This window comes from Salvelinus sp. IW2-2015, linkage group LG4p, assembly GCF_002910315.2.
Source record: "Salvelinus sp. IW2-2015 linkage group LG4p, ASM291031v2, whole genome shotgun sequence".
Classification (NCBI taxonomy): domain Eukaryota; kingdom Metazoa; phylum Chordata; class Actinopteri; order Salmoniformes; family Salmonidae; genus Salvelinus; species Salvelinus sp. IW2-2015.
In genome coordinates, this window is record NC_036841.1 from 18,080,375 (window position 1) to 18,097,821 (window position 17,447).

At 40.6% G+C, this 17,447-nt stretch overlaps 1 protein-coding gene across 2 annotated transcripts in view; it reads left to right on the forward strand.

Annotated features, from left to right (window-relative positions):
* Positions 1-1,672: 1,672 nt before the first annotated feature.
* The window catches only part of LOC111960641 (fibroblast growth factor 12), a 103,425-nt gene continuing 87,650 nt past the window's right edge, over positions 1,673-17,447 (forward strand). Inside the window, exons 1-2 of one of the 2 annotated variants that reach the window (XM_023982745.2) lie at positions 1,673-1,742; positions 1,913-2,067. In XM_023982745.2, coding sequence (XP_023838513.1) covers positions 2,028-2,067 — 40 coding nt within the window. In that variant the 5' untranslated portion in view covers positions 1,673-1,742; positions 1,913-2,027. Of the gene's footprint in view, positions 2,068-17,447 lie in introns of both variants that reach the window. The other variant, XM_023982744.2, reaches the window with a different exon arrangement.

Genomic DNA, 17,447 nt, shown 5'->3' on the forward strand with positions numbered 1-17,447 from the left:
AAATAATTCCAGCAATCGAACAGTTCACTGTGTACCCACCAACTTTCCTTCAAATTTGCAAGTGGCTGAAACTATCTCACTGGAGAAAGCATCCGAGCAAGCAAAACAGCATCTGTCTTATGCTCTTCTTGGCCAGACAGCATCAGATAAATTGGCTACACATATTTAGACAGAGGGACTCTGTTTTGCTCGTTCGGATGCTTTAGCTGAGATTGATSCGTCTTTCTGTCGGCACACGTCTCGGTCAAATAAATTATCAATATTTGTTATTTGGTATTTGGACAGGCAAGGAAGTACGGCGGGCCAGGCCCCCTAAGGCCTGCCCATAATGTCAGCTCTGCTTTTGAGTCCGGCAGCGCAACAAATCCAACTGTGAAATAAATTCAATATGCTCTGCAAGCCCCAGCAAAAAGGTTCCTCCAGAAGCCTTTGCAACATTGAAACATTAAAAGTTCCTCCAAGAACCCCTCAACTAACCAATTGTGTAAATATGAACCCACTGACTGCAACGGTTCCTTGAGGAACTCCAGGGTTCTTTGAGAATCGCCAGGGTTCCTTGAGTCACCCCTAATTCTAAGACTGTATAGTGCACTACTTTTGTCTAGGGCCATATGGGTCTTGGTAAAAAGTACTGCACTACATAGGGAATAGAGTGCCATTTAGGACACACCCTTAGAAATATTGAGAACCATAAACCAGTACCATATAGGCCTATATTATCTGCAATACATTACATCTAGCCCTACTAGGCACAAAGACCATAATATTTTCAATTTCAATCTTTTTTGGAGCCACTAAAATGTAATATGTCATCACTTACAGTCTCCATAGCAACTTACAGCCAGGCAGCCCTTCAGCCCCTACTGCCTACAGGTCACACAAAAGTAACATCACTGTACTTGGGTACCAACCTGTGTTACCATGGAAACTCACACACTAAACCCGTTTGATAAAAATCCTGCAAACATGTTTAAATTCCTCCAGCCTACACCTGCACCCATTTGAGTCATCACTTGAGACTATATCTGGAAAAGAACAGGACTTGTAGTTTAGTGTGTATCCAGACATCTTCAGCCTCATACGACAGCAGAAATCTTAGGCCTATATAAATGGGATCAAAGGGACTTCTGAGCTCAGCTAAATTATGTGAGAACCAAACGTCTGAATGTTTTGAACATAAATGAGTCAATGTAAAAATCGCAAAAGAGTAGGCTAAGACAAGGAAAATGTTATTCGGCTGAATCGGATGCACCCTATCTTGTGATAGTCAACGCTGCCAAGAGTGTGCAAAGATGTCATCATGGCTATTTGGGGTGGCTATTTGAAGAATCTCAAATATAAAATATATTTTGATTTATTTAACACTTTTTTGGTTACTACATGATTCTATGTGTGTTATTTTAAAGTTTTGATGTCTTCACTATTATTCTACAATGTAGGAAATAGTAAAAAAATACATAAGAACCCTTGAATGAGTAGGTGTTCTAAAACTTTTGACCATGTAAAAGAGCAAAAAAGCTTTATTTGATGACGAGAAAAATATATAGCAGGTAGTGCACAATAACAGGTGTTTGTTGTCGGATGCACAAATTCGATAGTGGAAGTGTAACATGTGACCTTAAAACTCCAGCAGAKGAGTCTGTCGTGACGTCACTTCTGTATTTCATAGGAGCCCGAGCTGCAGCATAGACTTCAGCACCAAGGCGAGAGGACAGCTCCCGATAAGCAGCGCGCGGACACTGGTAGGCTTAATGCACACGCGTGGACAGACACAGCGTATAATTTGCTTGGTCGGAAATCACCCCAAAATCTCCGAGTTAGCCATTTTTCCCTACACAATATCAGTTGACTCACGGACAGTCCGGCTATTGGTAAAACAGCTGTTCTCACCGGTCACGCTTGTTGATTACAGAGGCAGACAAACCAGCGGGGAAGAAGAACCACATCCCGACCAGAACAGCTCTGACATCTCCCAGAAACGAAGCGTCTCTAACTTCCCTCCCTGATCAACCTAATCACAACGGGAGATGGAGATCATTAAAGTAGATAAAGCAGACAAAGCACCCGGTAAGCAACTTCTTTACTTATTTAATAACAGACTGTGTGGGTGTGAAATAATCGCAGCGTGTGTGTGTGTGTTCTGTGTATTGAATCAGTGGGTCTGGTGGCGTGTCAGCGGGGGTGCCCGGCCCACGCCTCTGTATCTGTAGACTGCGGTACTTGGTGCTCGTCTACACTTGACAGGCGCCTTGCCGCTTAGCCTACATGAGAATTGCAGTGGCGGATTTACAAGGTGTGGTTTATTTGGCTACGAACATCTGTGTCTGTCTCCTGCTGCCTCGGGCGTAGAGCATCCGTAGCCTACTACGACTTGCCCTTGTAGGCTACGTCGTTGCTTTTGTTTTCAGTGAATGGCTGACAGAACCCTGATGCAGCAAATTTACGCAGGTTAGCGTTTTTTGTAATGAATCGTGTTCTGGAGGCAGCTGGCACAAACACAAAGTCATAACATCGGATTTTAAACCTAACGCTAACCTTAACCACAATGCTAACTTTAATGCCTAACCCTAGTATTCAATTAAGACCAAAAAGCTATTTTGATTTTCGTGTATTTAATGTAGCCAATTTTGATTTTCCCATCTAGCGGAAATCACTTAGTTCTGCCTGCAGGTCAAGATTCATGACAATAATCGTCAACCTGCCAAATGTACAGCTGCGTAGGGTTTCTGGAAGAGGGGAAGGGTGGGTTCTCTCAATTCTCTGACTATGGGCAAGGCTGAAGGCCCACACGCATTATCTTTCCACATGTAGCAGCCTGTGTTCTAGCCTACTTTGACACCAATATATATATATAATATCTATTAATATATAATAGTATCAATATATATATAATATAATATCCATAGGTGTCCCATTCGAATTTTCAGGTAACCTTCTATGTGTATGGGGCATCGGTCACACACACACACACACACACACACACACACACACACACACACACACACACACACACACACACACACACACACACACACACACATAGACACACACACATAGACACACACACACACAGACACACACACACACATAGACACACACACACACACAAACACACACACACACACACACAAACNACACACACACACACACACACACACACACACACACACACACACACACACACACACACACACAAATAGACAACATCATGAATTGGCTATTGACAGGTAACATGTGCCAAGGCCCGTGAAACACATGTATTTAATAGGTAGATGAAAATCGGTTGATTGGTTGATAAAACGGGTGTTTTGAGTTTACCTGTCTTTTATAATCAGATTAAAATTAGGTTCAGTCAAAGAATGCCTACACCTGCCAACTTATATGACCGATGCCCCATACACATAAAAGATTACCTGAAAATTCTAATGGGACAGCTATAGATATAGTGTCCTCTCCATGTATTAAAATCAGCATGACGTACATCTTGCACTGGTTATAGGATGGGAATTCCCTTACAGAGCTGCCCTAATCTTATATAAAAAATATATTTTTTTACAGATGGTGGAGCAATTTATGGCTAAGACAGTAACTTTTCTACAGGAACATTCCGTAGGGTGGCGCACAATTGGCCCAGCATCGTCCGAGTTAGGGTTTGGCCGGGGTAGGCCATAATTTTAAATAAGAATTTGTTATTGACTGACTTGCTTAGTTAAATAAAGGTTAAATAAAAAATTTATTGTATTTGGCGCATGTGACGAATAAAATTGGATTTAATTTGATAATTACGCTTTGGTTTCTTTGAAATTAAATTCCACAAGCATCAATATATATAGCAGTCAGTACCAGGTAGATTATTGTCCATTGCTACCATATTGTTTCATAGTTATTAATACAATTTTACAAGTTTTATGTACAGGATACACATGGTATACACTGCACAACAAAATTCTTACTTGCAGGTTCCTTCTCGACAATGCAACAAAAATAATAAATAATAAAGTATAATAATACGATAAAAGATAAGAAAACGGAGTAGAAGAGAATAAACATTTTAGCATAAGTAGGATCTTTTTTAATCTTTACTTAACTAGGCAAGTCAGTTGAGAACAAATTCTTATTTATAATGACGGCCTATACCGGCCAATCCCGGACGACACTGGGACAATTGTGCACCTCCAAATGGGACTCTCAATCACGGCCAGTTGTGATACAGCCTGGAATCAAACCAGGGTGTCTGAAGTGATGCCTCTAGCACTGAGATGCAGTTCCTTAGACTTCTGCGCCACCCGGGAGCTCAGTATTTAGCAAAAGTATTATGAGTCTGGTAGCAGCAGTTGTGTGTGTGTGAATATGTGTATGTGTGTGTGTGTGCTTCTGGGTTTGACACTATCACCTAAATTATTATTATTATAATAATTTTTTTAACCTTTATTTAACTAGGCAAGTCAGTTAAGAACAAATTCGTATTTACGATGACAGTCTACCCCGGCCAAACCCTAGCCCGGACGACGCTGGGCCAATTGTACGCCGCCCTATGGGACTCCCAATCACGTCCAGTTGGGATACAGCCTGGAATCGAACCAGGGTCTGTAGTGATGCCTCTAGCACTGAGATGCAATGTCTTAGAACGCTGCGCCACTCGGGAGCGAGCCCAACAGGTGTAGACCTTACAGTGAAATGCTTACTTACAAGCCCTTAACCAACAATGCAGTTTTAAGAAAAACAAGTGTTAAGTAAAAAATAGATAAGTAAAAAAAAAWWAAAAAAATAAATGACTATGCAATTATTAGGTAATTACAGTTTTAACTAATAAGTAGCCCTTTCCTGCAGTCAAATGACCTAGAGGCTCATGGGTGGAATGTTATAAATATTTTAATACATTTCTTTTTTTAAACCCGCTGAAAATCCGGTGTTTCTATGTCAAACGGTTTTGTTATATTTCAGGCTTCTGTGATGTATATAAATTGTAATATTGGGATGCAAACTGAAAATTGAAAGCATTTCAACTCTATATCTGACATGGTACAGGTGTCTTATTCTTTTAAGCCCATAACCATGTTTGTGAGGTGTATACTTTTGTTTCAAAGTAGATTTGTTTAAATAAATAAATATTTTTTATTTTTTATTTAACCTTTAATTATCTAGGCAAGTCAGTTAAGATGAAATTCTTATTTACAATGACGGCCTACAACTACCAAACACTGTGTGATCCTGATTTAGCCCACTGCAGTAAAAGTATATTGTTAAAGTGGAACTGACTGCCTTTTAACTACTTTGCAGATATGAAACAAACAGACAATCACAATATCAGTCAAACATATACAATTTCCAGTTTATGCTACAAAACCAACTTCATAAGGTTTTAAAAATGCGTTCTATTTGAATCAAAATTCCATGACGTACAGCAAGGCATTGTTGGCAGAATAGAATAGATGGATGCAGTTCAATGCATGATTAATATAATTCACCAATACATTTCTTGGTAGTCCAAAACATATAGCTATCAGGTTGTAAATCACAGCTGGCCTGGTACATTGTTTGCTGCCTCCACCCATTCGGGATGCGCTGTTTCAGATTCAATGACTCAATAATTTGGACAAAAACAGACGAATGTAACTGAGTTTGGGAAATGTTGGGCTAGCTTATCTATTTATATAGCTAATTAGCAAACTAAAAACACGGAGCCTAACGTTAGACCCATTGGTAGTGCAGTTTATAACTAATAGAGTGCTATTTTGGAAGCATACATGGACACATGGTGAACTAAGCCCTTTCTAACATGCTGTTTCATTTCAGAAATGTTTTAATAATTTAGCAGACGCTCTTATCCAGAGTAACTTACAGGAGCAATTCGAGTTAAGTGCCCTGCTCAAGGGCATATCGACAGATTTTTCACCTAGTCAGCACAGGGATTTGAACCAGCGACCTTTTGGTTACTTTCCCAACAGTCTTAAACACTAGGCTACCTGCCATTTCAGGCAAGCAACTGCTCCATTCTCTTTTTTAATTGCAATTCATATTGTGATTCAATTGGAAAATCTTGGCTATGACTTTGTCAGTACTTGATTGCATTATATGCTAAATGCTAAATGCTTCCATACACAGCTTTGCAAAAATAACTTGAATATAGACAAGGAAAGGGAAATTTCAGGTGTGTGAGTGTGTGTGTGTGTGTTTGTGTGTAAGTATTTTAAACAGACAGCCCGGTACATTCAGCTTGTCAACACCTCTTACAAAAACAAGTAGGGAGGAAGTCAATCTCTCTTCCACTTTGAGCCATGAGAGATTGACATGCATGTCATTAAGGTTAGCTCTCTGTGTACTTTTAAGGGCCAGCCGTGAGCCAACTACAATTTTCCTAAGTCCCTCTTTGTGGCACCGGACCACATTACTGAACAGTAGTCTAGAAGTGACAAAACTAGGGCCTGTAGGACTTGCCTTGTTGATAGTGTTGTTAATTAAGAAGGCAGAGCAACGCTTTATTATGAACCTACTTCTCCCCATTGTAGCTACTATTGTATCAATATGTTTTAACCGTGACAGTTTAAAATCCAGAGTTACTCCAGGCAGTTTAGTCACCTCAACTTGCTCAATTTCCACATTATTCATTACAATATTTAGTCGAGGTTTAGGGTTTAGTGAATGATTTGTCCCAAATATGCTATTAGTTTTGGAAATATTTAGGACTAACTTATTCCTTGCTACCCATTCTTAAACTAACTGCAGCTCTTTGTTAAGTGTTGCTGTCATTTCAGTTGCTGTACTGGTTGACGTCTATAGTGTTTGTCATCCGCACAGATAGACACACTGGCTTTACTCAAAGCTAGTGGCATGTCGTTAGTAAAGATTAAAACCTGGCCGGTTGGTGCCAGAATAACAACCTATCCCTCAACGTAATCAAGACAAAGGAGATGATTTGTGGACCACAGGAAGAGGAGGACCGAACACACCCCCATTTTCATCGACAGCGCTGTAGTGGAGCAGGTTGAGAGCTTCAAGTTCCTTGGTGTCCACATCACCAACAAACTAGAATGGTCCAAACACACCAAGACAGTCGTGAAGAGAGCACATCCAAGGCCATAAAAATTGTCAAAGACCCCAGCCACCCCAGTCATAGACTGTTCTCTCTACTACCGCATGGCAAGCGGTACCGGAGAGCCAAGTCTAGGACCAAAAGGCTTCTCAACAGCTTTTACCCCTCTGTTTATCATCTGCGCATAGTCACTTTAACTATACATTCATGTACATATTACCTCAATTAGCCCGACTAACCCGGTGCCCCCGCACATTGGCTACCTGGACTATTTGCTTAACCCTTCCCCTAACCCAAACCTTAACCCTTTGACCTAACTCCTAAACTTTACCTTAACCCCTAACCCCTAGCATAGATAACGTTAGACAGTTAGTTAACTGTTAGCCACTTAGCCACGAAACATATTGTATGTTTTGCAATTTTGAAACATATTATGCATATTGTAATTCATAACATATCATACGAAATGGGTGATGGACATTCACAAATTAATAGATACCATACGAAACGTAACATATCATACTAAATGGAGCCTCTTGGATTAACGTACAGATTAATACAAAATGCTCTGAGACTAGGTTGGTATGTCTAGTCAGTCAGTTACTAGGTGTGTTAAGAAACTAAGCCAAAGCTCAACGGAGAATCTATTGAAAGTGCTTCTTGGTCCAGGATTAGGCTTAATATGTGTCTGGGAAAACAGCCTATAAAGTCTACTCACTCAATTAATTTGTTTCAGCTCAGCATCACAAACATAAATTCAGAATTCAGAACTTCCAGACACATACATAATTTTCATTGAGGCAGTATCAATACAATTCCATACAAAAATAAAATCTTTATTGATCCATTACACAGACAACAGAAATGGTTAGTTTTGTTGTCACAGTACCCAGTCCCACCACACAACAGTACCTCTCCCTCCCTCACCTACAGTTTTACATAGGGGCAAGCCCTGTCTGTGAGAGGGTGTTTAGGTTCTCCTCTGCTGCTGGGAGTGTAACTTGAGGCCCTGATGATGGGCCAAAAGGGGTTCCCTCTCGCCCYCTCTCTCTCCACCAGCTGGCCGGCTAGCTAAGAGGCCAGGAAAACCCAGACACACACAGTCAAACAAGGTGCTGGGTTACACAATCAATGTCTGTCTGTTACATTGCCCAGATGTAGTGGAGAGAAAATCCAAACAACCTTGGTTGCCAAAGGTGGGAAGTCCCCAGGCCCCCAAAGCAGAGTAGTGTTGTGGCTGCTTTGTCAGCTGAATGTTAGACTGATGTTATGTTTTTTTCCCTTTCCCTCACCACCTCTACCACCCTGTCTTGGGAGGGAACCTTTATTATTCATCAGGCCTGGGTTTACGTAGTATGAGTAAAAGCTCAATCATGCAAAGCTTAAGTATTTTAAAGATACCGTTGGAAACCAGGGGCTCTATTTTTGGCTGGCGTTAAGGAGGTGCTAGTGTCAAACGCACGTTAGTGTGCAATTTTGTATTGTAAAAACTGGCGCAATGGCGTTTTCCAGCCGTAACGCCATGTTCTGAAATGTACCCGTCTTATATCAGCTCACTTGTGCACAGATGGGCGGGGTGGAAATATTTGAGGTGTGTCCTTAATATGATCCAGAGTGCTAATTTCAGGCAGCACTGAAAGGGATATTTAAGACCAACCAAAAGCTGGTTTTCGAGGTAACGCAGTTGGTTATGGCTGTGGAGGTCATAACATTTTGTCAACCGTGATTGTCAAACAAATAACTGCTGGTCTCACGGTAATTGACCGTTAATTAACAGAAACACATTTAGTATCTCCTGGCTTCCACGCATAACCTACAAGCCACTGATGCAGACCTTTGGAACATCTACATTTTAAAAAGTCWAATAAATCCATCACAATAAAAATCCATTATTTATTTTATACACGTCTAAAGAAACATGATATGAAGAAAATGTAAGTCTGTTTCAGAAGAACAGAATAGCATACTCTGAGTTTGGCCCATGCCGTATGGCTGTGTTCCATTACTTCAATTAGCAGACAAAATTTGCTTAGAATTCCGTGGCATTATTTCATATTATTGTACAGTATGAAGAATACAATTGAACATGGCTGAATAAAATAGAAAGGATATTTTCTCCAAATGATTTGAAGGAGTGTGCACATTAAGCTATTCTGTGTTGAGCGGTTAACAAAGAAACAGGTACTCCTATATGCTTAATTTAGAGTTATTTATGGAACTTTAGTTGTGATACAAGTGTTGGGCTATATGTTTTGKTTTTTAATACATTCTAAGGCTGCATGATGTGACTCTAATGATGATTTGAAAAGCTCTGATTTGTTTTTTTTTGCGCAGGCTGTACACACTTCATCAGTCTCATTCACAATTTGACAAGCACTTGATAATGCCTCAAATTTCCTGGCGGCATTCCCTTTGTGTGGCCATAATGCCCCCTCAAAAAATCCATGCCTTTTGCGGCCAGTGGCAGTTGTACCCTTGGGCTGAATAAAATAATTATAATTCCCTTCTCCTGGCTGGGCACTTCGAAGCGCCTCTCACTCACATGGCTCTCAGTCATGTGATCGGGTCTTTCTCACAGGAGCTCTACGGACAATTCCTTCGACCTCATGGCTTGTTTTTTCCTTTGACATGCACTGTCAACTGTGAGTCCTTATATAGACAGGTGTATGCCTTTCCAAATCATGTCATATCAATTGAATTTACCACAGGTGGACTCCAATCAAGTTGTAGAAACATCTCAAGGATTATCAATGGAAACAGGATGCACCTGAGCTCAATATCGAGTCTCATAGCAAAGGTTCTGAATTCTTAGGTAAATAAGGTATTTCTGTTTGTTTTTTTAAATAAATTAGCAAAAATTTCTAAACCTGTTTTTGCTTTGTCATTATGGGGTATTGTGTGTAGATTGCTGAGGATTTTTTTTATTTAGTACATTTTAGAATAAGGTCTGTCATGTTACAAAATGTTGAATGAATCAAGGGGTCTGAATACCTTCCGAAGTCACTGTATAACGGACTAACATTGGAGTTGATTCCAAAGGAGATACATAAAAGACTTTAAATACATAACCTTAAGCAACCACATATTTCGCCACTGCGCATGTTCTGATTGGCCAGTGAGGGGCCAAGCCTCGACACACCCACAACTTGTTTATTCATCAAAACCCGGCCGTTTCGCACCAATGCCAGCAAGTGCGCCAATAATTGTGATTGTGAAAATAGCTAAAATATTTCTGACACATCCCTGAACCTATAGGGCTACCGCCTGCGCTTAGATTTCAGGTTCTAAAATAGAGCCCCAGGTCTGTTATTCATACTTTCTTCACAATAAAAAAATCTGCATGCACATTTAGGAAAACATCGGTAGAATATGACTAGCGTATTAGTGTCATCCATATCTTCACAATAGGCCCACAAAGAGGTAAGCAGATTGGAGTGGATGATGGGCAAGGCCCATCTTGTCATGCTTGCTTCTGTGACACCTCAAACTGGGTCATGCTTTCAGTCCTGGGCCGCAGAACAGAGGGTGAATGTTGAATTCTTCCATAGACCATTACACAAACACTCTCTCTCACTCTCGTAAAGCACACAAACACTCTCCCCTGCTTCTCTCTATACCCCCTCCACAACCCCCCTAATTGAGTCCTTGTTAGTTCTACTCAGATAATGAGATATAAACTCAGCAAAAAAGAAACGTCCTCCTCACTGTCAACTGTGTTTATTTTCAGCAAACTGAATTAACATGTGTAAATATTTGTATGAACACAACAAGATTCAACAACTGAGACATAAACTGAACAAGTTCCACAGACCTGTGACTAACAGAAATTGAATAATGTCTCCCTGAACAAAGGGGGGTTCAAAATCAAAAGTAACAGTCAGTATCTGGTGTGGCCACCAGCTGCATTAAGTACTGCAGTGCATCTCCTCCTCATGGACTGCACCAGATTTGCTAGTTCTTGCTGTGAGATGTTACCCCACACTTCCACCAAGGCACCTGCAAGTTCCYGGACATTTCTGGGGGGAATGGCCCTAGCCCTCACCCTCCGATCCAACAGGTCCCAGACGTGCTCAATGGGATTGAGATCCGGGCTCTTCGCTGGCCATGGCAGAACACTGACATTCCTGTCTTGTCAGAAATCACGCACAGAATGAGCAGTATGGCTGGTGGCATTGTCATGCTGGAGGGTCATTTCAGGATGAGCTTGCAGGAAGGGTACCACATGAGGCAGGAGGATGTCTTCCCTGTAACGCACAGCGTTGAGATTGCCTGCAATGACAACAAGCACAGTCCGATGACGCTGTGACACAAAACTGCCACTCGTCAGTGAGGAGCACTTTTTGCCAGTTCTGTCTGGTCCAGCGAAGGTGGGTTTGTGTCCATAGACAACGTTGTTGCCGGTGATGTCTGGTGAGGACCTGCCTTACAACAGGCCTACAAGCCCTCAGTCCAGCCTCTCTCAGCCTATTGCGGACAGTCTGAGCACTGATGGAGGGATTGTGCGTTCCTGGTGTAACTCGGGCAGTTGCCATCCTGTACCTGTCCCGCAGGTGTGGTGTTCAGATGTACCGATCCTGTTGTCGTGTCTTTAACCTTTCTGGCGCAGGCGTTGCGCTAGCGACCCACCTCGACAACATCTGGTGGAATTGCAGAGCGCCAAATTCAAAATACAGAAATAGTCATAATAAACATTCATAAAAATATAAGTGTTATACATCGGCTTATAGATGAACTTCTTGTTAATCCAGCCGCTTTGTCAGATTTCAAAAAGGCTTTACGGCGAAAGCATACCATGCGATTATCTGAGGACAGCGCCCCGCTTACAAAAGCATACAAACATTTTCCAACCAAGTAGAGGAGTCATGAAAGTCAGAAATAGCAATAAAACGAATCACTTACCTTTGAAGATCTTCATCTGATTGCAGTCACAAGACTCCCAGCTACAGAATAAATGTTTTTTTCTTCTTCAATAAAGCCCCCCTTTATATCCACTGGCTCAAAGGAGGTCAAAACATGCAGACGAATACATCCTAATAGTACCGGTAAAGTTCGTCGAAACATGTCAAACGATGTTTATAATTCATCCTCAGGTTGTCAATTGTCTAAATAATCGATAATATTTCAACTGGACAATAGCGTATTCAATAGAAAGGAAAAACAACGAAGGGCGCGCATTCGGTCACACGTGCAAACCAGCACTGCATGATTCTACAGTCCACTGACAGAAAGGTCTCATTCTTCTTAATTTTTCAGAAAACAAGCCTGAAACAATGTCTAAAGACTGTTGACATCTAGTGGAAGCCATAGGAACTGCAATCTGGGTCCTAACCCATTAGATACTCTATAGGCATTCAATTGAAACCTACCCACATCAAAAAATCCCACTTCCTGGATGGATTTTCCTCAGGTTTTCACCTGCCATTTCAGTTCTGTTATACTCACAGACATTATTTTAACAGTTTTGGAAACTTTAGAGTGTTTTCTATCCAAATCTAGGCATATCCTAGCTTCTGGGCCTGAGTAACAGGCAGTTTACTTTGGGCATGCTTCTCATCCAGACGTCGAAATACTGCCCCCAAGCCATAAGAAGTTTTAAAGTGAAGACTGTTATTTTATCAAATCATTTCTCTGTAATTATTATTACGTGATTAAACTAATCATGTAGAATAACTAGGAAGTTGGGGCACCAAGGGAAATCTTCAGATTACAAAGTTATAATTTTCCTAATATAACTCTTCAGATATTTTAATATCTGATCAATTAGTCTTCTAATTAATTTATTATTATTTACCTCACGTTAGTCTCATTCCAAACGTCGTAATTTGTTGGTTATCTGCACGAACTCAGCCTTTACTATGAATCATCCATACACCAATTGTCTTAATCATTTATTTACTAACTAACTAAATAATCACAGAAATGCATAAACAAACAAACAGTAGATATGGTTCCAAGGAAATGATAGGGGAGGTTCACTAGTGGGCTAAGCCGATATGACGGCTTGGTGGACAAAGGGAAGTGGGTGTGGACTGAGAAGGGCGCAAAAGACAAAAGAGTCACTACACAGTTGATAATTATATTCATTGAAATGCTAATCCTTTGCGCATGAACGCTCACTCATTCGAGAATAATTGCAATCAATATATATTTACGCTCAATGTGTCATCGTGATCTCTGTTGGAATCGTCTGTCTTTCTGTGGGAAAGTTCATCCAATGTCACGCCCTGACCGTAGAGAGCTTTTTATGTCTCTATTTTGGTTTGGTCAGGGTGTGATTTGGGTGGACATTCTATGTTCTTTTTTCTATGTTTTGTATTTCTTTGTTTTGGCCGGGTACGGTTCTCAATCAGGGACAGCTGTCTATCGTTGTCTCTGATTGGGAACCATACTTAGGTAGCTTTTTACCATATGGTTTTTGTGGGTAGTTCATTTCTGTTTAGTGTTTTCACCTTACAGGACTGTTTCGGTTATTCTCTTGTTATTTTTGTTATAGTGTTCAGTTTTAATAAAACAAGCATGAACATTTACCACGCTGCGCTTTGGTCCGATGATTCCTCTTCTTCAGACGACGAATATTGTTACATCCAAGCATCTCTCTGCTTCCCTGGAGTATTTCGTGGTTGGAATGGATACTTCAGAGTACCATTCAGAGATGTTCTTATAGAATAGGTGTTTCGGCAGTTGTCGGTCTTCGCATGTCAGGTTGACATAATTTCTAGCTGCAGACTAGTAATTAGTATTGAAGATTTGCTCTTATTCTGTCGGTATCGATAGTCTCAGAGTTAAACCATTTCCACCCATGTAGCCAATGCTCCACGTGGTATGGTTAGGAATTCAACAACCATTACAACCTTAGCTTATACTGAGGTTTTTGTTGTCTCTACTCAAACCTTCGCCCCCTCAGCTGACCGAGGTACGCGTGGTGTAAAGAGGATTTCTTCAGGTGGGGTTTTATTCATAAAAGTAGAAAAGGGCTGTCCCATGACGCCAGATCATGTCTGTGCTCACGGGGGCGGGTCAATGACTTGGTTAAACTTTAAAGGGAATACAATTATCTTTCATTATAAGGGTTAACATCATCTTACATCATTTCACAAATAGTTTAATCTTTAATCATTCATTTTATACAATAATTAGACGCAAACCTCATAACGGAGGCACCTGTATAAACAGAGTTATGGTAATATGGCTGTATTGTCTTTCATGAGGTCACAAACATGAAACAAAACGGACCGGGTCGTAGCTGGCTTCTCCACCGACAGTTTACACATTCTCAAAAACATGAATATTGTTCAGTTCTCAAGTTCTGTGATGTAGAAGAAGTTCCTTTGTTCTACTGTGAAACTCTCTCCTCCAGGAACTTACGACCTGAGATAACAGAACCTGGGTGTAGGAGGGAGGGAGGGGGAAGCCACTCGCTATACCCAAAGAGGGCCATGTCATGACACTGTGCAGGTGTTGTTACACGTGGTCTGCCACTGTGAGGATGATCAGCTGTCGCAATTTATTGCCCTGGCCACATCTGCAGTCCTCATGCCTCCTTGCAGCATGCCTAAGGCACGCTCACGCAGATGAGCAGGGACCCTGGGAATCTTTCTTTTGGTGTATTTCAGAGTCAGTAGAAAGGCCTCTCTAGTGTTCTAAGTTTTCATAACTGTGACCTTAATTGCCTACCGTTTGTAAGCTGTTAGTGTCTTAACGACCATTCCACAGGTGCATGTTCATTACTTTTTTATGGTTCATTGAACAAGCATGGGAAACAGTGTTTAAACCCTCTACAATTAAGATCTGTGAAGTTATTTGGATTTTTACGAATTATCTTTGAAAGACATTGTGCTGAAAAAGGGCTGTTTCTTTTTTTTGCTGCGTTTATGAAGAGTTTCTTTCCATACACTGAGTATACAAAACATTAAGGACCCCTCTTTCCATGAAATAGACTGACCAGGTGAATCCAGGTGAAAGTTAGAATCCCTTATTGATGTCACTTGTTAAATCCACTTCAATCAGTGTAGATGAATGGGAGGAGACAGGTTAAATAGTGACTTTTAAGCCTTGAGACAGTTGAGACATGGATTGTGTATGTGTGCCATTCAGAGGGTGAATGGGCAAGACAAAATTTGAAAAGTGAAGTGCTTTTGAATGGGTATGGTAGTAGGTGCCAGGTGTTTATGTCAAGAACTGCAATGCTGTTGGGTTTTTCACACTCAACAGTGTGACTCTTTACCCACAATATTGCAGGGGGTGTAAAGCCATAACACATTTTTCCATCAGCAGACTATGATCGATAATGTCAAAAGCTGCACTGAAGTCTAACAAAACAGCTCCTACAATCTTTTGATCATCAATTTATCTCAGCCAATCAACAGTAATTTGTGTAAGTGCTGTGCTTGCTTATAGGTCTTTACCTATAAGCATGCTGAAAGTCTGTCAATTTGTTTACTGTAAAATAGCATTGTATCTAGTCAAACACATTTTTTTTCAAAAGTTTACTAAACGGTAACAGGCTGATTGGTCAACTATTTGCACCAGTAAAGGGGCCTTTACTATTCTGGATAGCGGAATGACTTTAGCTTCCCTCCAGGCCTGAGGGCACACACTTTTAATAGGCTTAAATTGAAGGTATGGTAAATATGAGTATCAATTTCGTCCGCTATTATCCTCAGTAATTTTCCATCCAAGTTGTCAGAGCTTGTCATTGTTCATAGACAACAATAATTTTTCACTTTTTCCACACTCACTTTACGGAATGAAAAATGACAATTCTTGTCTTTCAAAATTTGGTCAGATATACTTGAATGTGTAGTGTCAGCGTTTGTTGATGTCAAGCCTAAGTATGCTAATCTTGCCAATGAAAAAATAATTAAAGTAGTTGGCAATATCAGTGGTTTTTGTGATGATCGAGCCATCTGGCCCTGAGTCAATACATGTTAGAATCACCTTTGGCAGCGATTACAGCTGTGAGTCTTTCTGGGTAACTCTCTACAAGCTTTGCACACCTGGATTGTACAATATTTGCACATTATTCTTTTATTATTATTATTATTATTCTTCAATTCTTCAAGCTCTGTCAAGTTGGTTGTTGATCATTGCTTGACATCCATTTTCAAGTCTTGCCATAGATTTTCAATGCTGATTGAAGTCAAAACTGCAATGTCGTCTTGGTAAGCAACTCCAGTGTATATTTGGCCTTGTGTTTTAGGTTATTGTTCTGCTGAAAGGGGAATTTGTCTCCCAGTGTCTGTTGGAAAGCAGACTGGACCAGGTTTTTGTCTAGGATTTTGCCTGTGCTTTGCGCTATTCTGTTTCCTTTTATCCTACAAAACTCCCTAGTCCTTGCCGATGACAATGTGACCTTTATTTAACTAGGCAAGTCAGTTAAGAACAAATTCTTATTTACAATGACGGCCTACCCCGGCCAAACCCGGACGACGCTGGGCCAGTTGTGCGCCGCCCTATGGGACTCCCAATCACAGCTGGATGTGGTACAGCCAGGCACTGCACTGAGATGCAGTGCCTTAGACAGCTGCGCCACTCGGGAGCCCCAAATATAACACTTTGTATTCAGGATATTATTTATTTTACCTTTATTTAACTAGGCAAGTCAGATAAGAACAAATTCTTATTTTCAATGATGGCCTAAGAACAGTGGGTTAAAACCTGTTATGGCTGCAGGGGGCGTATTGAAAAACTGGAAAATATGYGCAAATTTTCAAACGGCCTCTTAATCAATTTTTGCTCTTACAATATGCATATTATTATTACTATTGGATAGAAAACAGTCTCTAGTTTCTAAAACCGTTTTAATTATTTCTCTAAGTGGAACARAACWATTTTTACAGMCCATTTCCTATCCGGAAGTGAGATTTCCAAAATCGATGTCRCTCTTCAAGCCCTTGTCTATAAAAGGGCATGTCACTTAGGACTGTAGAAACACGTCATACGCCTTCCTCTGGGTGTCATGCGGAAGTGAGAGAAGAAATCACTTGATTATCTCGTCCTGGGTTTGAACACAACCTCTTGGAGTGAGTGTTGCGCAGTTTATTTTTCTTTCTGGGCACGAAGTAGGATCTGGACTCGGCTCCTGGAAAACACTCTGTAAAGGTGAATATGATCTCTGGCTTCGATTTTATTTGATACATGTCACAATATCATCCTAAAGTATGTTATTTCAATATAGTTTAATTATATTATTGAAATGTATTCTGGACTTTAGACGTGATGCGACGCAATAATTTTTTCAAGATGGAGAGGTTAGCGTCGCACTGCCAGTGTGCTTGCTAATTCAAGAGGGAAATTGTTCGTTCTGGATCGAAATAAAGACATTTCTGAACAAAGGACCCCTTGGAGAACATTCTGATGGAAGATCAACAAAGATAAGGACCCAATTTGGGATGCTTTTTCATATATCTGTCGA